The 24,776-nt window shown below is 40.8% G+C and overlaps 1 protein-coding gene across 1 annotated transcript in view; it reads right to left on the reverse strand.

Annotated features, from left to right (window-relative positions):
• Positions 1-12,765, reverse strand: part of ACBD3 (acyl-CoA binding domain containing 3) — a 32,295-nt gene extending 19,530 nt beyond the window's left edge. The window contains exon 1 of the mRNA XM_024130615.2: positions 12,425-12,765. Within this exon, the coding sequence (XP_023986383.1) occupies positions 12,425-12,710 (286 nt within the window). The 5' untranslated portion in view covers positions 12,711-12,765. The remainder of the gene's footprint in view (positions 1-12,424) is intronic.
• Positions 12,766-24,776: the final 12,011 nt, after the last annotated feature.

Below are 24,776 nucleotides of genomic sequence, written 5' to 3' on the forward strand. Positions count from 1 at the left end.
CCCCGACCGGGGCACGAACCCGTGTCCCCTGCATCGGCAGGAGGACTCTCGACCACTGCGCCACCAGGGAAGCCCCAACTTTCTTCTTACTTCCCCCAAAAGTGATGATCTGAAAAACAGCTCCAACCTTGATCTTAGCCTATTAATTGAAAGATTATTATTTATAAAGTTTTTGTTTGTTAAAACCAAAAAGGCACCAACCTAACTATTCATTTTATCTTGAGCCTTATAAAAGAAAAATATGCTGCTGGTCATTCAAGAAAAAAAAAGGTGTAGTGAGCCTGGGAAACAGTGGGGGTAGAGTGCATAGTAGAATATAACTTCCTTGTTTTGTTCAATCAGGATCCCTGAGATTTCGTTTTGTTTTTTCCTTAAAAAAAAAAAAGTCTAAATTCTATGAGAGCTGTTGCTTTGACCCAAATAAACGTCAATAAAGATAAAATCTGATGGAAACTTTATTCACTGGAAGACCAAACACTTTTCTGAGTAGTCATGTAATACAGCAATTTTCAAACATAAACACACAAGAATTCTTATTTGCTTTAGGGAGATGATCTGAAGCTAACAGATAGGACTAGTGGGTATGAAAAAAATATTTTAAAAATATGACTACTATAAAGTTATTCTAATGGAGGGAGGGTCCATTTCTTATCAGGTGATAAATTTGCTCCTTTATTTCAAACTAGAATCGGGGACCATGGGAGAGGGTGAGTCAACAAGGAATCTGTACCCATTATTCAGCAAGGTGTAGTCTAACCTTGACCCTAAAAGGTGACTCATCAACAGAGGGAGGGGGGTTTCAGGATTTTTGGATGTCATTTTAACATCTGCCCTTTTTATGCCTGACAGAATTAATTTTTCAGAAGGGGAATATGTTTTTAAGTGTAAGTTTCTGTCAAGCACTCACATAAATTTGTTCACCACCATGAACGCCAGCACTAAGCGCACACTTTGTTAACAGGCGCTCACCACACCAAAACCAGGCCCAACAAATCTCTCTAAAGAAGAAACTGACTGTACAGGTCAAGTTCTGTGAAAACGAGCAAAACAGTACATCCAATCTTGTGAATTTTACTGGCCTTTCCACAGAATCTTTTATGCATTTCCTAGTTTTAAGACTTGCTCTATAATCCTTCCTTTAATACATATTACTGAATCTTCAAATTATTCATCATTATTCTAGCTGGGAACTAAATCTGTCTTAAAAACACACACACACACACACACACACACACACAAACCAAAGAAAAGGAAACACACCAAAATGTTAATACTAATAATTATTTCTGAAAGATTGGATTACAGATTTTTCTTTATTCATTTTTTATTTCCTCAGATTGCCAATGTGCATATGTACTTTTATATCAAATACACATATGCTTTTTTTCTTTTTTAACAAACGTTTTTAAAAAGTCGAGGCAACTTATCTTTCAGCCTTTGGGACGAGATTAACAGATCAATTATTCTCTCCTGAGGAATGCACAAAACCCAGAAGGATATACTAAGAATCCCAACCACCTTTAGTACAGGACAGCCCACATCATGCTGACATTCTAAACTTCAACGAAAACAGAAAATGAAAACCCTTCACAATCAATATCATTAGGCAGACTATTACAGTATTACAAAAAAGTTACTTCTCTCCTACTCTTCAGATGGCTCTAGTTCACACACCACGAAGATTTGTTTTATTTAGTTTTTCTGCGTTAGATGAGAATAATTTTCTCCTAAATTATTTCTTTTTTAAAAAAAATATTTTATTTATTATTATTATTGTTTTTTAACTTGGCCTTGTTTCACGACTTGTGGGATCTTAGTTCCCTGACCAGGCAGGGATCGAACCCAGTCCCTGGCAGTGAAAGCACCAAGTCCCAACCACTGAACAGCCAGGGAATTCCCTCTCCTAAAATTATTTCTGGTTCCAAGGGCATTAAACGTAGTTAGCAGCAAAGAAGTTATAACTACTATAACTGCAATAGACAGAAACGCCTTGCTGAAACTCAAAGATCTTTAGCCAAGACCATATTCCCAAAGGAAAGCTCTTTCAGTCCTGCCGGTAAGGAAGAGAGGCATCATCCTCAGTCCCTGCACTTACAGAGTTAATTAGTACAACGTCATTAAATTCAATCAATTTGGAAAAGTGCTTTCTATGGCAACCAAAAAGACAAATATAAATTATGCTAGAAAGAAGCGGCAGAGCTATTTTTCAGATGCAAGTGTGTGAAAACACATCAATGAAAAGCAGAAAATGACCATCTCTACTACCTGGAGAAGTGTGAGTACAAAGCTAGCCATCTTCAATCAAATGGACTAAAAGGGATCACTTGCTGGCATCTGTCCAGTAACAATTATATTAAAAAGTTTATTTTCTATAAAATTGAACACCGAAAGTCAGGTTAAAAAACTATTTTACCTAAAGGAGACAGACTAAAGCAGGGATTGGCAAACTAGACCAACTCTGCCCACAGTTGTTTTTTAAGGCCTGTGACCTAAGAATTGTTTTTATCTTTTTTAAGAATTGTTCAACAACAAGCAGAAATAGACGAACAAAAAACAAAGAATATGAACACAGACCATATATGGTCCTTAATGCCTAAAATATTTACTATCTGCCCCTTTACTGAAAATGTTTACTGACCCTGGACTAAAGGAAGAAATAAATGCAAAAGCCAAATTATTTCTAAATATTTTAAAAATTCGAATATAATTAAAAGGATTAAAAACATAAAATTCAACTTCCCGTTAAACATGGATTGAACACACACAATTACATCTGATCCTCAATGAAACCCCACTAAAAGGAAAAAGGAAGCCAATTCAGAGAACCCTGGAAAAGCTCAGGAATTGAAGGCACCAGGTTCTTTTTTTTTTTTTTTTTTTTTTTCCGGTATGCGGGCCTCTCACTGTCGTGGCCTCTCCCGTTGCGGAGCGCAGGCTCCGGACGCACAGGCTCAGCGGCCATGGCCCACGGGCCCAGCCGCTCCGCGGCATGTGGGATTTTCCCGGACCGGGGCACGAACCCGTGTCCCCTGCATCGGCAGGCGGACTCTCAACCACTTCGCCACCAGGGAAGCCCGGCACCAGGTTCTTTAAAAGCTGAAGTCTAGATAAAAATAGGGGTTTTGGTTTAAAAACTAGCTAGGGACCTCCCTGGCAGTCCAGTGGTTAAGACTCCACGCTTCTAATGCAGGGGGCTCGGATTCCTGGCTGGTTGGGGAACTAAGATCCCACATGCCTCGGGGCGTGGCCAAGAAGTAAAACAAACAAACAAACAAATAAATACATATATATGTATATAAATATATAAAACCATCTAAAATATATTAATATATTATGTTTATATTAGATATATAAATACATCTAATCTATATAAACATATAAAACTATCTAAAACTACCTAAAAACTATAAAAAACTATCTAAAAAGCAGGTACCCCTACCTCCCATTTTGTTTGGCAATCCCAAGCAGGCAGATGGCTACCTTGCCCCTACTTAGCAGAGGTCTGGATGTGTATACTAGAGAACACGAATCACAGATACTCCAGGTGGGAGAACACCAGCCTGAGAGTGAACTGCAGGACTAAAAAGAGAAACGAAATGAAAGTTACGCTAGTAAATGGTAAACAACTTCCACCCACCCTCCCTTCTCCTGTCTAGTGCCTAAATGCTGGCCAAGTAGATTCATATACTCCAGGCAGGAGACAGGAATATTTTCTTGAAAAACTGGCCCAAAATAAAAGACCTACACATACTAGTTTGAAAGATACTGATGTCGAGGGTTCCCCGATGAAACTTCTTCTGCCTCATTACCTACAGTAAAAGCTTGTACTCTAGGTTACAATTGGCTCTCCAGTGCCTCACCCTTTAACAAGAATGAATACCCAAGGATCACCGGTCATTTGAGAAAGCTCCCAACATGGGGGAAAAAAAGGCTGAAAGAAATTTTCCAACAGGAAAAAAGAAAGTCTAAAAGAAAATAAGGGATTCCAGAAGAAGGAATTCCAACACCACAGAGAGGTGAAGGTAATTTTCAGGATGACTGTGGGCAGAGACTCAGAAGGTAGAAAGCTAAGACTGAATCAAAAATTTAAGGATATCTAGGAGAGATGTCTCTTAAAAAAAAGAGTTTACCTGAGGACAGAGAAAAAAATGATAATTACCTCTAACTACACAAAAGACAAAGAGTTTGCATAAGAACCAAAATATAATCAAAGTGCATGATCTGTCTCAGGTATGAATACCACAAATAGACAACTGACACTGATATAATCACAAATGTGATACTATAAAATTAAGAGTTTAGGAAGGAGGAAGAGAGAGGCATACATGTATAAGTTACTTTTATCTTTTTCTTTTTTTTTTTTTTTTTTTAAATTAAAGAAGCAGGGACTTCCCTAGTGGTCCAGACTCCACATTCCCAATGCAGGGAGCCTGGGTTTGATCCCTGGTCAGGGAACTAGATCCCTCGTGCCACAACTAAGACCTGGTGCTGCCAAATAAATAAGTATTTAAATAATAATAATAATTAATAAATTAAAAGAAGCAGCAGGAAAACAGAGACAAATACCAGAAGAAACAGTTAAAATAATGGAAAGTGGTTGCCTTGGGGGAGAAGGTCTTGGAGATGGGAAAAAAGAGACGGGGTTGGCTATTTTTCCTTACAAATTTCATAGTACAACTTGACCTTTTAAATTGCCTTGGTTTTCACTTTGATAAAAAGGTAAAAGGAGTAAACTCATATGCTCAATTTCAGTAATCAGCTCATAAGACATTATAACATGTGATAGGCATAGTAATACCACCCCTCCAAAGACATCCACATCTAATCCCCAGAATCTACATCCCAGTGAATAAGTTAGGTTACATGAAAAAGGGGAATTAAGATTGCAGCTGACCTTATCCTAGACTACCCACGTGGGCCAAAGTAATCACAAGAGTCCTTATAAATGGAGGGAGAGCAGGAAGAGTCAGACGGAGACTTGAAGATGTTATGCTGCTAGCTTTGAAGATGGAGGAAGGGGCCACGAGCCAAAGCATGCAGCTGGCCTCCCGAAGCTGGAAAAGGCAACAGATTCTCCCCTAGAGCTTCCAGAAGGAACAGAGCTCTGCTGACACCTGGATTCTAACCCTGTGAGACCCATTTTGAGCTTCTAACCTCCAGAACTATAAAACAGTATGTGTTGCTTTAAGCCACTAAATTTGTGGTAACACATTTTCCCAATAAAGAGAGAAATGGCTTCTAGATTACATTTCTATTAAATTCATAAGTATCTAACTTTACAGTTCTAGTAAGACAGCATAAATAATTTGATAATAGCGTTATAATCACAGTTACCAAGCCCAAAGCTCTGAAAGATTACCCTTCCATCTGAAATTAATTAAACAAAAGGTTATTAGTCTCACATGTCAACTGTTAGAGTAAGTTTACTGAGAAATATTTTTCTCTTCTCTCTGGAGGTAAAGAAAGAGGAGGGCAACAAATTATTTCAATGTTCCTTCTAGCCTTTATTTGATGAAATGAAAGCCAATAAAATCTATGGGTTGGAAAGGATATTAAAGATAGACAACTGAACTGCACAACCAAAGTTCAAATCCTCTCTACATAACCACTTGCTCTACAGTAATTTGTGACTGGACACACTATATAAAAAGATGTATATTGTAACATCAATAATCTAAAATGTGAGGGAGGGAGAAATGAAAGAATACAGTTACTGTATGCTATGGCAGTTATCAGCTTAACCTACAGTATATTTTCATACTACAGTATAGTATTTTATAGTATAACTATATTATATAAGCCTCACGGTAACAACAAAGAAAAAACCTGAAGTAGATACGTAAAAGATTAAGATAAAGAAATCAAAGCATACCCACCTAGTTACTGCTAACGTATGCTTGAACACTTCCTGGTGATGGGAATTCATTGTCTCAAACAGCCTATTCCATGCTTGGATAGCTGTGATTTTTATTTCAGCTCTTTATTCTGAGTAGATCTGTCTCAATTTTATCCACAGGGTCTATTTCTAGTCCTCGGCATTAAATAAAACACATCTAACAGATGAGACCTCAAAAAAAGCCACAAAATACTGTACATCATATTTGCCCTGAGTTCTCTATTCTTTAGGTTAAATATTCCCAGCTTATTCACTCATACATACCTCCTAAAGACCCAGCTCTGCTATTTACTAAGCATATAACACAGACACAGATAACCTTTCTGAGCCTCAGTTTTGCTATCAATAAAATGGAGATAATAACTTCTCACATTTCTTGTGAGGGTTAGAAATAATGTGTACCAAAGTCTTGATACAGTGCCTGAGTAGAGCAGACACTCACTAAACAGCAGCTATTATGATAATGATGGCAGGGATTCGAATTCCCACACTATACAAGTTGCTCTCTTCTGAATGAGCTCCATTTTGTCTTTAACCCTAAAGAATGATGCCTCAAACTAAAAGCAGTATCCAGGGATTGTGTGAAGTGTGTGGAAGATAGCAGGACCACCTCCCCCTTCTCTCATTCCAGATACAGAATTTCCCCCAAAGCAGCCTAAGCTCAAATCTGTTTTCTTTCATGGCCCTATCACTGTTGCCTGGCAGAGAATACACTTTGAATAAAATCCGTCTTTTAGAAATATTAAAATTAAAACCACATCTCGTCCATGTTCAACTGAGAAAACAACTGACTGATACATTTTTATACTACTTATAAGAAAGTATAATAAATGCAGTATTTCTGAGTTAATGAGTATGAAACTCTGGAAACTGTCTAGCATGTACAAAGTACTTAATAAAAGTTGATCTCCCCCCCATTAATTCAACACACTGTCTAATAAATTCTTGGTAATCTCTCCTCTTCAACAACATAAGCAGTCACAGAATACCAATTGCTAGGTACTCTGCTAAGAGTTTATATATATATATATATATAAAATTCTTATAACTCTTACAACAATTTGAGTAAAGGAAGGCAGATTTTATTTTATTTTATTTTATTTTTTGTGGTATACGGGCCTCCCTCTGCTGTGGCCTCTCCCGTTGCGGAGCACAGGCTCCTGGACGCGCAGGCCCAGCGGTCATGGCTCACAGGCCCAGCCACTCCGCGGCATGTGGGATCCTCCCAGACCGGGGCGCGAACCCGGTTCCCCTGCATCGGCAGGCGGACGCTCAACCGCTGCGCCACCAGGGAAGCCCAGGAAGGCAGATTTTAAACTGAGTGGCAAAACTAGGAAAAAGTACCCCAGGTAGTGTTCACTCCAGAACTCAACTTCCTAAATACTGAGCCAGAGTAGCTCTCGTTTTAGCTAACTGATAAAAGTAAACATTACCTCCTTCTGGTTGTTGGTTACCAAAGTGTACTCACTTTGTAAAAATTCATCAAGCACCATTTATGATTTGTGTACTTTTCTGCACATGCAGTAAATAAAGGGGAGGCCTCAGGCAAATGTTAAAATCAGCTACGCTAAAATATACACATATACAAAATATATACAAAAAATACACATATACAAACACATATATAAACATATCCTTGAATCCAGTATTCAAAGGAAAATTTTAGTTCAGCTCAAATCTAGTATGAAATAGCAAATTAAAAAAGCAGATGTTTAAAAGGCATACTATTCTTGGCGGCTATAATTTTCTTTCTTATAAGTGTCTCTTAGGTCTATTACATCCTCCTACGCTATACATGTATACCTAAAGATACAGACAATAAAGAAAGAAGGGAAAAATAAACTCAAAATTTAATAGATATTCAATAGTAACAATTAAACTTGAAATTATCTGAAGCTAGTCCACTTAAGTCCAGGAGGCACACACTAATTATTATGTTACCAAAGAATAAATTACAGTTGTACAGTATTTTAAAACATTAATGGAGCCATTTATAAAAGTTCTTGGAGATGCATATGTTTCAAGAGGACAAAAGGAAATGGAACTATTCAGTATGTCCATATGATTGCTTCTCTGCTATCAGCAACATAACACAGTGTAATCAACAGCAATGCTAGTGGAGATTCATTAACAATTCCACAGAGAAACTGAGTCCTAGACTTAAGTTCCTCCAAATTCAACTACAGCTTCCTTTCACATATCACACCCTCAAAAACTTATCACTCCCCTCACACACACACACCCTAGATCCGTCTACTGAAATAATGACCAATCCAGTAGCAATGAGCGCCCACTGCTAACACCCAGATTACGGCTCTTCAAATGCCACTTCCCACTAAAGGAACCATGTCTCTTTGGAGAAATGGCTGATTCCTATGGAGGCAGGAAATGTATAAGATGAATCTGGAACATCTCATCATACCAGATACCAAGGAAGCTATAGAAGACTACTAGTCATGTCAAAGGAACTTAGGAGCCAATCTTAAAAGGCCACCACTTGCTAAAGATGGTACAATTTGAGCATCAATAATAAGAGCCTAAGCAAAAAAAAAAAAAAAAGGTTTACATGCATAAGTATATAACATTTTGAAAACTGTCACCTTTTGAGGCTGCTAAGGGAAACAACTCATTATTCTGAAACCTAATAATGGGAAAGAAGCATTTATCTTTTCTTTCCTATTTAAGCTGTACCCCAAACCAAATAGCATGTGAGGAAAAGTATTACAGTGAAGGAAAGACAATTAGATTACCATTTTTCAACTGCTAATGAATCACACATCCATTTTCAATTTACCAAGAGTAAAACACAATCATGTTGGCTAAATGCAGGCCTCTCAAAAGGTCTAATAATGTATTAGTAGCAATGAGATTTAGCATTTATCAATATTTTTGATGGGCACATTTACTTCAGTCCTTTGGAGGAGATTTTTTCGTAACAACCAAAATTGGAAACCGGGTAACAATGTTATGTAGGAATTTAGAGCAGATGATTCTCCCACACTTTACCTTTCCAGATCTCTGAAGAGATTCTTGATAAAGTGACCATGAACAGAAAAACAGTATCTTTCCATTAGCTCTTAATATTTTCAAGCAAATATATTAAAGAAGTTCTAAAATGTGATAAGGCAACAAGGTAGGTAGTTTTGAATATTTTCCTAGGAACACGATCAAAAAGCAAGGTTCCTATTTGCTTTTCATCTCCTATAGTGGGAAGAACTGCCTTTGAAATCAGACAGACCCAGGACCCGCTCTGCCTCTTACTACTGATAACTAACGGGCCTACAGGGCAAGTTTCTCAACTAAGAAACCAGGATAACACCCCCACTGAAGGGCTTGTAGAGGATTAAACAAAACAGTATACATACAGCTCTCAAAATAGTACCTGATATTTAGTGAACATCTGCTCAATAACTGGTGGCAATTATCACTCTGGAATTTTAAATTAATGCAACCATCTACCAGCTCAATGGAGTGAGGCAACAAAGTATTAGAGAAGGAAAAACTCACCCCCAAGAACTCTAAAAACCAAAACACAACTCCCCAGGTTAACTCTATCCAAGAAGTAGAAAGGCTACAATAAAGCCAGCTGATTCCTTAACCCAAAGAGATAAGAAAACCAGCTTAATCTTCCTAAAATAGAACTGGGCAACTTTGCTCCTCCTTTTAAAAACCTTCAATGGTTCCTCACGGTCTGCTGTCAAAAAGGCTATTTACAATAGCATTCCAGTCCTTCCACGGACCTGACACCAACTTACCTTCCCAGCTCTCTCCATCAAACTACAGTACCTACTTCCTATTTGCCATTTCCCTGACACACATGCCTTGCCCTTTCATGGCTCTTGGCCTTCTCCCTTCTCTGGAATGGCATTTGCTCTCTGGATACTCCACATTGTATTGCACTTGCCACTGGGTCTTTAACTCCTCTTTTGGACTCTAAGTTCCATAATAGCAAAAGGGAATATACTATTCATTTACAGTGGTAACCTTATATAAAACTTGATCCATAATAAGGATTCAACAATGTCTGGAGCTTAGATGGTAAAATGCTAACTTACATTTTCCAGTATTTTCATCTATTATTTTACTTTTACCTTCAAAAACTAAGAGGGTTAGGTAACTGACACAATGGGTTCAGCACTAGCCTATGCTCACTGTGGCAGGGAATGAGAAATGAGAAACAGGGTCCCTACTTCCCAACCCAAGTTATTTTCAACGGAAAAAGATATCCATGCTTTCAAGATTCATATTTATTCCACAGCAAAAGATAAAGTGTAATGTTATTTCTAATTCATGTGAGATACAAAACCACAAAATAGTGATTTATTAAAGTCCTTGCAAGACTGATAAAAATGCCAAGTATTATGCTGGAAAAATTCACACATTAACAAAGGCAGCCAACACTTGACTCACCCTACTTTCCATAATTCTTCTGACTGTTTTTAGATCCTTCCCCCCCACCCCAACTCAGGAACCTCATATACTAATAGCTTCTTCATTGCTAACATTTAATGATCCATGCAGAAAGGGAGCTTTTGATTGCTAGATTGTTATTTCTCCTTTTAAGTACTTGGATATTGCTTTGAGAGCTTAACTTAGGAACTTAGTAAATCATACTATCAATGTAGCTTTTTTCTTTAATGTGACTGATAACTAGGTCCCAAATTACAGGTTCACCTAGGAGTCCTACCACTCAACAAACACGTTAAAATAATGTTAGGTTTAGAGCACTAAACCTTAAATCTGAGATGTCAAATTTCATTTAATCCAGCCATATTATATCTCTATATATAAACAAATTGAGTCTGGAAGAGAAAAGTTAATTGTCTAGGAGTACATGGTAAATAGAATCCAGAGGGATTCCCTGGCGGTCCAGTGGTTAGGACTTGGCGCTCTCACTGCCGTGGCCCGGGTTCAATCCCTGGTCGGGGAACTGGGATCCCGCAGGCTGCACAGCACAGCCCAAAACAAAGAATCCAGAGCTTCCTGACTCCCAAGCAATGCTAAATTTACTGCACATTAAGAGTGTTTTAATCTTTCAAAGAAGACATTACTACCATTTTCAAATAAGACAGGCTCAGAAGATAAAATTATCCATTTTTTTTGTTAGTTATATGGCGAAAGTTAGGATTAGAAGTTCATTCTTTTCTATTCTTACACGTTATTCTGCTACAATATATTTTAATCTTATTGTACACCAGAAAAGTAAGTTCCAAGAATAAAAATTTTAAGTAAAATGTAGTTATATGAATTGTACAGAAACCACCCGATTTTTACGTAAGTGGTAGTATATCATCACCTCAGGAAACTCTAAATTCAAGCCAGTGACCTAAGGGTCAAGTGATCCAAAACCCATTAGCCATTACCAATTCCCCAAGCTGGCACGGAGAGCTGAACTCATCGTGCAGTGACGATGAATATTTCAAAGGTGAACTTTTTAATAAAAATGCAATGAAGGGGAATGACCAAATCTTCTGGAAAATTTATAAAAGACTTTCATTAGTTTGCACAATTAGAATCATTTTCAGAGAAAACAAATAACTTTCGAATGTATCACTACTTTCAACGACTCAACTTCAACTAGTAAAATATGTACTCCAAAAGGTACTCCCTCTGGGAAAAGGGAAAATATGCTGTTCTGGAATGTATACGGAACCTAGCAACCACGTCTAAAGTTTCATTTGCCGATGTTTCTCCTTGCTCATCTACCCCACAAGATCTAAGTACCTCTTCTCATCCATCAGTTTTTCCCACTGACAAGGTCATGTGACTGGTACCACCACCATCTGACTACGTGAACCACCCAATTAAAAAAACCCACACAGCACAATCTAGCTCTAAGACAAGATTTATTACAATTAATTCTGTGAGAAGTACAGAGGGTACTTTTAAGCCTTAATCTGAGAACTCACTCTTGGACATTGCTTATAAGGTAAAATTTTAACCATCTAGAAGTTACTAGTTACACAGTGAGCATCCCTTCTCTTCAGAGTTTGACAAGCCAAGGGGGATTAATACTTTACTTCTTCTTCTCTGCCACATCAATACTGCCAAGTGATCAAGTCCTAGGCTCTCCATAATGAATGGAAAGTATATGTATGAAACCCATGGAAAGATTTCTTCCACTATGGAAAAAGAGCAAAAATCGGTGGTTCTGACGTGCCAAGCCATAAGCAACAGGAAAAGGAATGCGACAGTTAAACAAACAAGCAAAAAAATCCCAGAACGGGAACCTCTGGGAAAGAGAGAGAGAGCTCATTCTTCCACCCAGGCTCCTGGAAAACAGAGAAGCTAAATCAGGTAAGACGCCCCGGTAACCTCGGGGAGGCGGGAGCCGGACTGCTAAACCAAGGTTCCAGGCCCCTACGGGTGGGACCTAGTGGCCAAACGGGTAGTGACAAACTTCGGGTAACCCCAAGGACAGAGCCCAGCTCCGGTCACTGCGGTCCCACACGGGTGGGTGAGGACGAGACGGGTCCAGTCTCCCCGGGGCCGGGCAAAGACGGCGGGGGTGGGGCCTGCCCGGCTCACCTTTGAAGAAGCGCAGCGCCAGGCCATACAGCTCCTCCAGGCCGAAGCCCCAGCGCTGCTCCAGCCGCCGCGCCTCCTCCGCCGCGCCCCCAGCCGCCGCCTCCCCGGGCTCCGGCTGCTCCCCTGCGGCGCCCGGGCCCCGGCCGGACCCAGGAGGCGAGGGCGGCGGCAGCGGCGGCGGCAGCAGCGGGGCGCCCTCCGCGCCGGGCCGCTCCTCCGGGTCCGGGCTTAGTGTGAGCCCGTCGACGGACACCTCGAGTCGCTCTGCGTTCAGCACCGCCGCCATCTCCGCCTGCTGAGCCTCCTCGGCGAGGACAGGCGGCGGCCACGTATCGACTTCCTGCTGACCTTTGACCTTCGCCTTCCGACACCGGAACTTCCGCCGCTGAGTAGGATCTAGGGCTCCCGGGCATGGTCCCCCGCCCGCGCCCTTCCCCGATCTGTCGGTCGGCTCCGCTCTGCCACCACTCGCCCCGACCTCTAGCCCCGCGGGTCCTGAGCGCCCCGCGCCCACCTACGCCCGGTCCCCCTCCGGCACTCTTTCCTCCCGGAGGGAGGGTACTATGGCCCAGCGGCCCCAGCCCCGCCGTTCTTTCCGGCGGCTCGCGGTGTCCGGCAGGGGAGGGGTCGGGCGGGGTCAGAGGGACCCCGAGTAAGGTCTGTGCCGGGAGGGTGACTGCTGATGAGCGCCCTACCCCTCCGGTCAGACCCTCCGCATTTGTAGACAGTTGTGTGGTTGGCGGAACTCTGGCAATTCTAAGGAAATGCCGAGCAAATGCCTTTTTTTTTTTTTAAGAATAAACTGAGGCTGCAGAGAAATTCCGTGGCTTCTGAGACTGTCGTGGAAGGGCACATCCTGTTTTTTTCGGGAACTGAAGCGCCTACAATTTGTGGGGCCCTCATTAAGTAAAAAACACAAAAATTACGAGCAGAGAGGTAGGAAAGTGAATATATATTTAGAATGAGAAAGAACTCACAAGTGACATTTTGAAAAGTTAACAAAACTCACAAACATCACACAGATAACCATAAAATTTTTATTAACTGCTTGACACACTTCTACAGGGCGTCCAAAAATCCAGAACATAATTATTTATTTTTTAAAGATTGAAAAAGCTCTTGACAACATTATGTATATTTATCTGTGTTCCTAGACTTTATGGGCAACATTTATGATAATTTTGCCCACACTTTTTGGCTGTATACTTTTGATCAGCTTTTCCTATGATAATTATTTTGTAATGTTTTCTATAAGGAAAATAGAAAAATCAGTCTTTAGCATGGTGATCCTTTTTTTTATTATTAATTGCTTATAAATTTTAGCTTCACAACTTATTACTGAATTACTGTGTATTTTTTTAGGGTTATTGTCAAATTTGGGAAAACGTGTCAAGTTTCTCTCACATATGAGCTATAATATTTCAGGACTGTCTGGCTGCTTCAATGGCAATTTTTTGCCTGGTTTTTACTGGATCTCCAGCGATTTTCAGGACAAAATTTATCTGCTATGTTAAGACAGAATCTTCTCCGTTAAGATGAATAAAACATGTGACTTCCCATAAAGACTCACTACAGTACAACTGCAAGTTTGTGTCCCACAAATAAAAGAATTCTAATATATTCCATTCCATAGCATACAAACAAAAATAAGTATGGGGCACTTATAATTGTATATATGACATTACTTAGATTCCTGATGAGTGAGAACCTCCATTTTAGGTTAGGCATTGAGAGATTTGATCCCCTACTTAGAGTCGGAAGGATTTTTTACTTCTGACAGTCGCAAGGATTTTCTATGGGCTAGTTTCTCCTTTTCTTTCAAATCTTGTTTCTCCTCTGCTGCCCATGGCATCACATTCCTGTGCCAGGCATCACAGAGTTATTTTGCCCTCTAGTCCCGCACCTCTGTGACATTGGTGCTGGCTGAGCTGGTATAATGGGAGGTAGGTGTATTCCAGAAAGCCATTCCTACACCCACGGTGAGTAATAATTTAACAGTAGCCGGAAATGACTGCAAACCATAAATGCACGCCAGTAAACCCAAATGAAAGGTATCCCTAATTGAATCATTGTTCCCTTAGCCAGGTCTCAAAAAAGCCAGTGGCCATTCCTGCACCACTTAATGCAGAAGAGAAGTGATGGAAGTCTGAATACAATGTGACAGTGGTCTTAAATACCTTACTTTAGAAACTTTTACAGAAACATTTGATCTGGTAAATATATTGCCAGGGCCTCTCCAAGGGCCTTGCAAGTGGCCTGTGCAACTGAGGGGCCCTGAAGCTTCAGCTTCATTGATCTACGGTAAACCCACATCTCGAAACAAACTCTAGTACTCTAAGCCCAGTGATTTATTTTCACTTAGCTTGGATCTTTAGATTTAACTTTAATTACTTTATTTTTTTAAATGTTTTGTTTTGTTTTATATTTTTGGCTGTGTTGGGTCTTAGTTGCTGCGCTCAGGCTTTCTCTAGCTGCAGCGAGTGGGGGCTACTCTTTGTCGCGGTGCATGGGCTTTTCATTGCGGTGGCTTCTCCTGTTGTGGAGCACGGTCTCTAGAGCGCAGGCTCAGTAGTTGTGGTGCACAGGCTTAGCTGCCCCGCTGCATGTGGGATCTTCCCGGACCAGGGCTTGAACCCGTGTCCCCTGCATTGGCAGGAGGATTCTTAACCACTGCGCCACCAGGGAAGCGCTAATTACTTTAAAGATATGCATATCACAAGGCCTAACCTCCAAGAAGTCATAAATACACTACATTTTTGTATTTTATCTTTAGTACTCAATAACTTTTGAGGGTGATAATGAGATGGGTAAATATAACTCTACTTCCTGGAATTATAGATTCTGTTTTCCAAGTTTTCTACAATAAGCATTTCTTTTGTAATCAGAAAAAAAATTTTTTTTAATTTAGTGTAAATATTAAAACCTACAGAACATACCTAGGAAGATGGACAGGTAAAATATGATACAGTGGTAATTATTGACATTTTATTGTTTTAGAGTTTAACATATTGAATATTCTTGAAAAATCTGCACGTCCTCTAGATCAAACACATAAACCTCTTCCTAATATAACCATCAAAGAATGCCCTGTAGGTAGTTGCTCTTAGTGACCTAGAACAGATTAGGAAATATAATTTTCCTTTAACAACTCATGGTAGGAAATGAGTTCCAGACATTCACTATAAGAGGTCAAATTTAATGTGTATGAGAACCACACAAGGGTATCGTTAAACTGAAGATCCTGACTCAGGAGGGAGGCTTGAGAGTCTGCATTTCTAATAAGCTTTCTGGGCTGATACTGCTGTCCACAGACCACATTTTGAACAGCAAGAGTCTAGGAAATTTTTTCACAGCTTTATGGAGGTATGACTGACATCAAGTAAACTGCAAGTACTCGACGTTTACAATTTGATGAGTTTTAACATACACGTATACCTGTCAGACCATCACCACAATCAAGATGACATGTCCTTCACCCTTTCTGTAATGCCTCCCTCCCCCAAGCCATCTCAATAGGTATTTGTTAGAATGTGTTTGTCACAGTAGAATTTGATTTCTATAAACAGTTCGGAGAAGCTACCTCTATTTCCCCACTCCTGTCTTTTATATGTGAGGAGACACAGAGTTAGCAAAAAGGTATATTTTCTGAAACCTTTCAAATATCTTCCCCAAGTCTGTTCCTATACAAAAGAGAGTGCTTTTCAATCAACCAACTTTGTTGTGTGAATCTCAGTTAAGCTCCATCTCTTTCAGTCATTTTCCAGATGAAGTATTACCATTGCTGAAATGCTTTTGAAGTTTCTTCCCTAAAATCAACCTTTCCCTTTGTTCCCTCCACATATTTTCATCTTCTCTGAAATACGGTTAGATCACCAGACAGAGACTGGGTTGAATTGTACGTTCCCTGCTTTATCTCGTGAAGTCATAATCGGTCCTTGGTAAAATTTTCCAGTTAGTCTAATTTAGTAATGATAATTACTGCACTTTAGTAATGATAATTATTTTGTGCTCCTTGACTGGAAGCACCTGGAGACCAAAGGCTATGTCCCTGGACTCCCATAGTCCCTAACACAGGACAGGAAACATGGTAGGCACTCCAAATGTCTTACTGAGTGAATGAGTGAAGGTATAATTACATCTATTACATGCAATATCAGTTCAGCTCAACGTACATTTAGGGAGTGCCCCCTATACTAGACATTGTAGGAAATACACAGATGAGAGGCTGTGGACCACAAAGGAATTATGGTCCAGTAGGTGAGATCACGAGAGAAGCATTTATATTACAGGCGGGCTGCCAGTACTGGAATGCACTCACCAACTCAGTGACCTTGAGCAGGTTACTTAACTTCTGCTTCCTCCTTTGTAAAATGGGGATAATAATAGTAACCACCTCTCAGGCTGTTGGGAAGACTGGATGCATGAATACACGTAAAGCACTTAGAAAAGGACCTGCCAGGCACATAGTGAGTGTTTAGTACATTTTGGCCACTGTTATGTACAATGTCCCATTAAAATGTAGACGAGAGGGAATTCCCTGGCAGTCCTGTGGTTACAACTCCGCACTTTCACTACCAAAGGCTCAGGTTCAAACCCTGGTCGGGGAAGTAAGGTCCTGCAAGCCACGCAGCCAAAAAGTTGTAGAAGAAAGATTGAACACTGGAGGCCCACTGGATGAACCCTGCCCACTAATGTCTTTTACTTGGCTTGCAAGAGTTGGCCCCTGTAGTGCTTTAAATCTGAATGGGTTGCTAGCATTTCAAAATCTGGAATATTTTTTAAACAGAATTATTACTTTATTTTATTTGTTTATTTTTTGGCCTTGCTGCGTGGCTCGTGGAATCTTAGTTCCCTGACCAGGGATGGAACCCAGGCCCATGGCAGTGAAAGCGCCGAGTCCTAACCACTGGACCACCAGGGAGTTCCCCCCAAATCTGGAATTTTAATGTAAAAGTCCAGATTTCTGAGTTACCTTTAAAAATTAAGAAATTTGGTGACACTGGGCCTGGCATTGATGCTAGACATCCATGAGCTGGAATTATGTAGAGGCTGCCTTCTTAAGAAGGGACACGTCTCTCAAGTTTGCAAGAATCCCCCCAGCCCATTGTGATAGACACTGTCCTTGATGTTTATCATGGGCCTGTAGCTGGTGCTAGTGATCATTTTACACCAACTCTGTTTATATTGTTACCTGCCTGGCCACTGTAGGCATGTGTGTTTGGAACTCCCTAATGCAGAAGAAAGAGAATGGCATATTGCCAGGAGGGTTTAGAGATGGCTTCAGAGAGGAGATAAGTATGATCATTGTGCATGTTTACATTTGAAGAAAGTAGAATTCCAGGCAGAGGAAATACCATTTGCTAACTTCCTGAGGGTTAAGAGAGACCAGCATGTTTGGTTAGCCTTGGAGGAGTGACAGGAGATGAGCCTGAAGAGGTAGGCGGGGTCAGATGTGCAGAGCCTAGAAGGGTAGGCCAGAGATGGTCCTGAAGGTGATGGGGAGCCATTGAAGGAAGGGAGTTTCACCAATAACTTGGGCGGCGGTGGAAGGAGAATCTGGAGGGGAGGCTGGCAGTAGGGAGCTCAGAAAGAAGCTGTTGTTAGCCCAGGAGAAGACCGTGTGATCCTGAAGAGGTGGAGCATAGGGAGATGACAAGGAAGAGATGGATTCCAAAGAGATGTGCAACAGAGCCAGCCAGAGTAGGTAAGGGCGAGGGACTGAACCTGTCACTTTTTAGGTGTTGTGACCTTAGGACCATTTTCTGGACCTCTAGCTCTTTATCTATAAAAGGTAGAAATTGTTTCCGCCTTGGTTCCATCACAAGATGTTGAAAGGCCTAAATTAACTTATATCTGTGAAAGTGCTTTAGAAACTGTAAAATTCCTGAACAGATAAGATATGATTAGTAGAGCTGCTGTTATCATTCCTCTCAGGCCTTCACATCCAAAACACTCTTAACAGGGATGACTAGTGTACAGTGTCAATCTGTCAACTGTGGCAGTGTGTATACATTTATGCGCCAGACACCTAACATTCATGTAACAGCTGCAAAGATATTTAATGGACATCAGATTAATAGAAGAGCATTTTTCCTTTATTATAGTCAAAGAAAAAGAGAAGTCAAAGATATAGACATTTGTATCTAAAAAAACAACAACGCTTCTGTAATCCCATTACTGAGATCTAATCAACATTAGCAATGAAAGACAATTTGTATTGCAAATAATAATATTCATATAATAAGAATGATGATGATGATTATAAAGTAATATCCTCCACTTACAGTAAGAAGAAGTTAAATGTTTAGGAATGGAGGCCCCTGATTCCAAGGATCTATCCAAAAGATGCTCCGAGACTAAGGCTTCTGCTTCGGGGGCTTTTCAGGCCCACCTGCTGGCTGGAGGCGGTAGCGCTGCCCCAGCCGGGCTCACCACGCGGGGTGCTCCTGGGACTGCCAGGCTCGCCGCTGCACCCGCGGCCCTGTAGCCATCTCCTGGGTCGGAGGAGAGGGATGCGGGCAGCGAGACGAGCAGCTGCTGGGGCCCAGCCTGGGAGCTGGAGAGCCAGGATGAAGCCTGGGGCTTTGGGCAGGTTTGCCCAGATGATGCAAGTTTTCGAAATGAATATAAAAACCAAATTTTGATCAGCCATGCTAGAGGAAAGACTGAATTATCCTTCCATTCTCTCAGTAGAAAACTAAGTTGTGAAACTGGTATCATATGGCGAACAAGAAGTATGCAGCCAAAAAAATGTAGGAAGAAAAATAAGCATAGAGATGTATTGGGGAATCAAATAACAGTAATAGCTGTTGTTACGACTGTGTCATTTCAATTTTGTCACACTAATCAGCTCTTTTAGCATTTGTGATTCATTGTGGTTTCATTTCTCATTATAATTAAGCATTCGTTTTTGTACCTAATTTTTTTATCCTTTTTCTTTAAGAGCTCCCCTTCCCCCCATAATTGAACAAGCTTCAGGCCTGGATGTGCCCTTGCTTGGGTGTACTGGCGGACTGCTCTCCAAAGAGCATAGAACTAAAGCCGGGAGACCAGACTTCCGGGTTGGCTTGGTCACTAGTGGTCCTGTATCTCGGATCCAGCCTGAGCCTCCTTCCAGCTCCAGTACACACTCGTGCAGCGCAACCTTCCTTCACCTGCATGTGCGCTTCAGCTCCCTGGTGGCCAAGCCAAAGACTGACTGAGGTTTCCCGAGGGACACTGGCTGTGGCTCGGGACTGCTGTATTCCATTGCCTTGCACAGTGCCTGGAAGTCTTGGGTTGCTCTCCAAAAAAGTGGGAACACACCAAAAAACTGGCAAGTGCAAACAAATTGGAAGAATGGAAACTGGGTCCCCAAGGGCTGACAAGATAACTGGGGCAGGGGGACACAGTTGCTTAGTGCGGTTTGGGAAGACTTCCTGGAGAAGGGATAATTTTGAGCCTTGATTAAAATCAACAAGCAACAAGAGCAAGAAGTACAGCTAAATGGATGTGGGAGAGGGAGGCTGAGCCTGGGAAAGAAGTATGTCAAGGAAGCAGTGATTGTTCTTCTTACATATCCCAATCTGTCATGTGGAGGAGGGGTACTTCTCCCACATACAGGGACTGGTCTTTATTCTCAGTTGTGCTCACAGGCCTGGCCCAGCCCCTGGCATGAGGGAAACAACCAATTCATGTTTGTAGAATGAATGCAAAAATAAAAAACATTATAAAGAAATTTTTAAAAAAAGAGCATGCAGATTTCATAGCAATGCAAGGAAGTTACAGGAACAAATTTTAGCTCAATAAGAGGAAAAACTTTCTAAAAATTAGAACTTATGATTGAAGGACACCAATAATAGCTACTGAACATGTTGTATGTGTCACGGACTAGGCTAAACTCTTTATGTACATTTCTCATTTAAGCCTTACAGTAGCTGCTTGAAATAAGCATCATCGTCCACATTTAAGAATGAGGAAACTGAATTACAGAGGTTAAGCCATGTGCACAGAGTCACAAACCCTCGTTCAGAGCCAGTGGAGGAGCCTTGACTTGCAGACAGGTCTGTCTGACCCCAAAGCCACAGCTGACCGCACCCTGAAGGTTTGCCAGTGCTTCAGGCATCTTGCTGACCCGTGAGGCCCTTGCATTTCATATGCAGAATATGCACAGCCTTTCCCCTGAGGAGGCCCTGCCTGGTAAGATCTGCCAACAGGTACAGGAAAAGGTGCTCAACATCGCTAATTATCAGGGGTTTACAAATCAAAACCACAAGGAGATACCACCTCACACCTGTCAGAGTGGCTATTACCAAAAAGGCAAGAAATAACAAATGTTGGGAGTTCCCTGGCGGTCTAGTGGTTAGGATTCAATGCTTTCACTGCAATGACCCGGGTTCAATCCCTGGTGGGGGAACTGTGATCACACAGGCCGTGCGGCACAGCCCCCCCCCCCCACAAAAAAGAATAACATGTTGGCGAGGATGTGGAGAAAAGAGAACACTTTTGCACTATTGATGGAAATGTAAATTGGTGCAGCCACTACAGAAAACAGTATGGAGTTTCCTCGAAAAACTAAAAATAGAACTATCGTATGATCCAGCAATTCCACTCCTGGGTGTATATCCGAAGAAAGTGAAAACATTAATTCGGAAAAATACATGCACCCCAATGTTCATAACAGTATTATTTACAATAGCCAAGATATGAATGCAACCTAAATGTCCATCAACAGATGAATGGATAAAGAAGATGCGCGCACACACACACACACACACACACACACACACACACACACTCACACACTAGAATACTACTCAGCCAAAAAAAAGAATGAAATTTTGCCATTTTGCAACAAAATGGATGGATCTAGAGGATATAATGCTTAGTAAAATAAGTCAGAGAAAAATGCTGTATGTTATCACTTATATATGGAATCTAAAAAAAAATAACGAATGAATATAACAAATCAGAAACAGACTCTCAGATGTAGAGAACAACCTAGTGGTTACCAGTGGGGAGAGGAAAGGGGGAAGGGGCAAGATAAGTGTAGGGGATTAAGAGATACAAACTACTATGTATAAAAGAAATAAACTGCAAGGATATATTGTACAGCACAGGGAGTATGGCTGTATTTTATAATGACTTTAAATGGAGTATAATCTACAAAAATTTTGAATCACTGTGTTGTACACTTGAAACTAAAATAATATTGTAAATCACCTATACCTCTATAAAAATAAATTAAAAAATTTGAAAAAGAAGCAGCAAAGATACTGCTACCTCCCTCCAGGATGTGCCATAAAATTATTTAAGGTAAAGTCGAGGTTGCTTTTTTTTTTTTTTTAACTTTAGAAGTACATGTTTGTTACAGAAAGTTCTGTCAACATATAATAATATAAAGAAATAATCAGGCAGAATTCTGCCACCCAGAGAACTATTACACAAGTTCTATTAACCGTATTAGCATTATCTCCTAATGGCAGGCTCTTCTGACCCAGCCCAGCAGAGGCTGCTATTTGAGAGACAAAATCTCCTTTGCAGTCCCCTTGTTTCGCCTGGGGCAGGCCAGATGAGACAAGATTTGAACGTGGCCTCCCATCCAGGTACTAATGAGGTCCGACCCTGCTTACCTTCCAATATCAGAAGAGATGAGGTATGCTCAGGGTGTTATGGCTGTAGGCTGAGCCTGGCCTCTTGGTAAGAGACACAGAGCCCCTCAAAAGGGTACCAAGACATAGGCACAGGAATGTTTATTACAACAGCATTTATAATAGAAAAAAAATTAGTAGCAACCAAAGTGCCCAGCAGTTAAGAGGCAAGTAACATACATAATGGTGCATCCATTCCATGGAGTTCTAGTAGCTATTTTTTAAAAATGCCCCAGAATGGACAGATCTCAAAAATATGTTACTATGTTACAGAGCCACATTTATAGTATGGTTCTTTTAGGTTAAAATATTTATATAGCTAAAGAAGTCAATATATATGGGATATATGAGGGAGGTTTTAACCTTTCATTTTCTACCTTTCTGTACTGTTTGAATGTTCTAATCTTATATGGGCATTACTTTAAAATATCACAGTGAATTCCCTGGCGGTCCAGTGGTTAGGATTCCACGCTTCCACTGCAGGGGGCATGGGTTCTATTCCTGGTACGGGTACTAAGATCCCACAAGCCCCGCAGCCAAAAAAAAAAAAAAAAAGTCACTGAGGATTATCTGGGAAGGAAGGGTTACGGCTAATTTTTAAAATCTTTTCATTGTGTATTCTTATATTAAAAAAACACATGAATCTTCTACTCCTGTATTACAAATACTCTTTTTTTTTTTTGGCCACGCTTTCTGGCTTGTGGGATCTTAGTTCCCCAACCAGGGATTGAACCTGGGCCCCCAGCAGCGGAGTCCTAACCACTGGACCGCCAGGGAATTCCCTATTTTTGTATTTTGAAAATTAACCTTTTGTATATATATGTATCACTGAATCGCTTTGCTGTACAGCAGAAATTAACACAACATTGTAAGTCAACTATGCTTCAATAAAATAAATTTTTAAAAAATTAACCTTTTTTCAAAGCCTAATTTAGGAATTTTTGAGGTGGCACCCGTTATGGCTACCAGGACTGCCAACCATCATCATGCCTGGCACATAGTAGATACTGAATAAATTATTCAGTGGATGAATAAATTTGATGAATCTGTCGGAGGCAATTCACTGTACTCGTAGAACTCAGCCCCTGGAGCCCTCCCACAATCTCTGAAGAGCAGGTTATCTTAAATGTAACCTTTGCAGCCTTCCTCTTCTACCCAAAAGCTCAAACATTTTCACACATTCAATCAGGAAATATTTATTGCTCACTTACTATATGCACAAGGCAGAGCAAGGGGCTGGTGTTAACGTCCCCAAATTATTTTCATAGCTAACTAGTTATTAAGTCAACAAATATTTATTGATCACATATCATGTATTCCAGGTGGAGGGGCAAACAGATGTGATCCCTGCTCTAAGAGACCTAGAGGTCCAAGGGCCATGGATCTCAACCCTATCAGACCCCGAGCCTCTTCATAAAATGGATCACTTTTAGTATACCTCTTCCTATCTAAAAGAAATCCATAGATAAAACATCATATGTACACAGTCATTTTTTATGTCCTAAATATAATATACAGGAGAAATGCAGGAAAAGCAATTAATAACAAAACTGTGGCTGTTTGAGCATGACTTCTAGGGCAATAATGAAGTGGTCAGATGCTTGCATGCATACATGGAACCACCTTGAAAACATCTGCTATAAATGCAGATGGATAATGCTGTTGCTGTTGGTAACATGCTTTTTGAAATTGTGAACAACTCTTGAGAAAGAAAATTAGCTCATACATAGATACTTCCCTGGAAATTTTAGTGCAAAAACTCACTGTTTCTTTGTAAAATTCAGGTTCTGTGCCTGGATAATTATAGACTGGCTTTTTGTCTCCATGACCATCCAGCGGGACGTGGGAGTTGGGTAACCTGACCCGTGAGTGGCAGGACATCGAGTGTCCCTGCCCTGCCCACGGATCGCCAGGTTCATCGCCCCCATGGGTGAGAAAAGCAGAAATGCTCGAGGGGTGTTACTAAGAATACCAGGTCCAGAGGCTGCCACGGGAGGCTTCAGAGGCAGAAACTGAAGAGTCAGAAGCAGCCCAATCACACTGCATATCTTCAAACAACAGGAAGTCCTGACACCCAGGAAAAATGTGGTGTGCAAGCCCCAGAGCAGGGACTAGGGTGTCGGCTTTCCAGGTGCCAGACAGCAGGATTCCGGCTGAGGCAGATATAAAGGTGATAATCAAATAAAACCCCCATTATAAAGGGCCTTAAAATAAGTACCAAGAGTGTGCCAGCTACACCCTCCCCCATGGCACAGGGCTGTGTGCAAGGCTGTATCTATTTATTTTTTAAAAAGCAAACTTTTGGGGGATTCCCTGGAGGTCCAGTGGTTAGGACTCCGTGTTTTCACTGCCATGCCCAGGTTCAATCCCTGGTCGGGATGCTGGGATCCAGCAGGCCACATGGCATGGCCAAAGGTTAAAAAAAAAAAAAAAAAAAAAAGAAAAGAAAAGAAAAGAAAAGAAAAAGCAAACTTTTAAAAAGCTGCCTGGAAAGCAGGGCTATGGCAGCTCTTGTGTCAGGGTGTGTAACAGGGCGAGAGGCCCAGAGAACATTTCAACAGTCAAAAGGTAGTGGGACCAGGCAATATTTTCTTCTTATTATTTTTACTCCTTCCGAATTTTATGTACTAATCCTTACTAACATTAATTATAATTTATAAACTTCAATATATGGTGTACATTTTAAATATAAAAGATAAATATATCATATTGTTATAATATAA

This window comes from Physeter macrocephalus, chromosome 4 (genome assembly GCF_002837175.3).
Source record: "Physeter macrocephalus isolate SW-GA chromosome 4, ASM283717v5, whole genome shotgun sequence".
NCBI lineage: Eukaryota > Metazoa > Chordata > Mammalia > Artiodactyla > Physeteridae > Physeter > Physeter macrocephalus.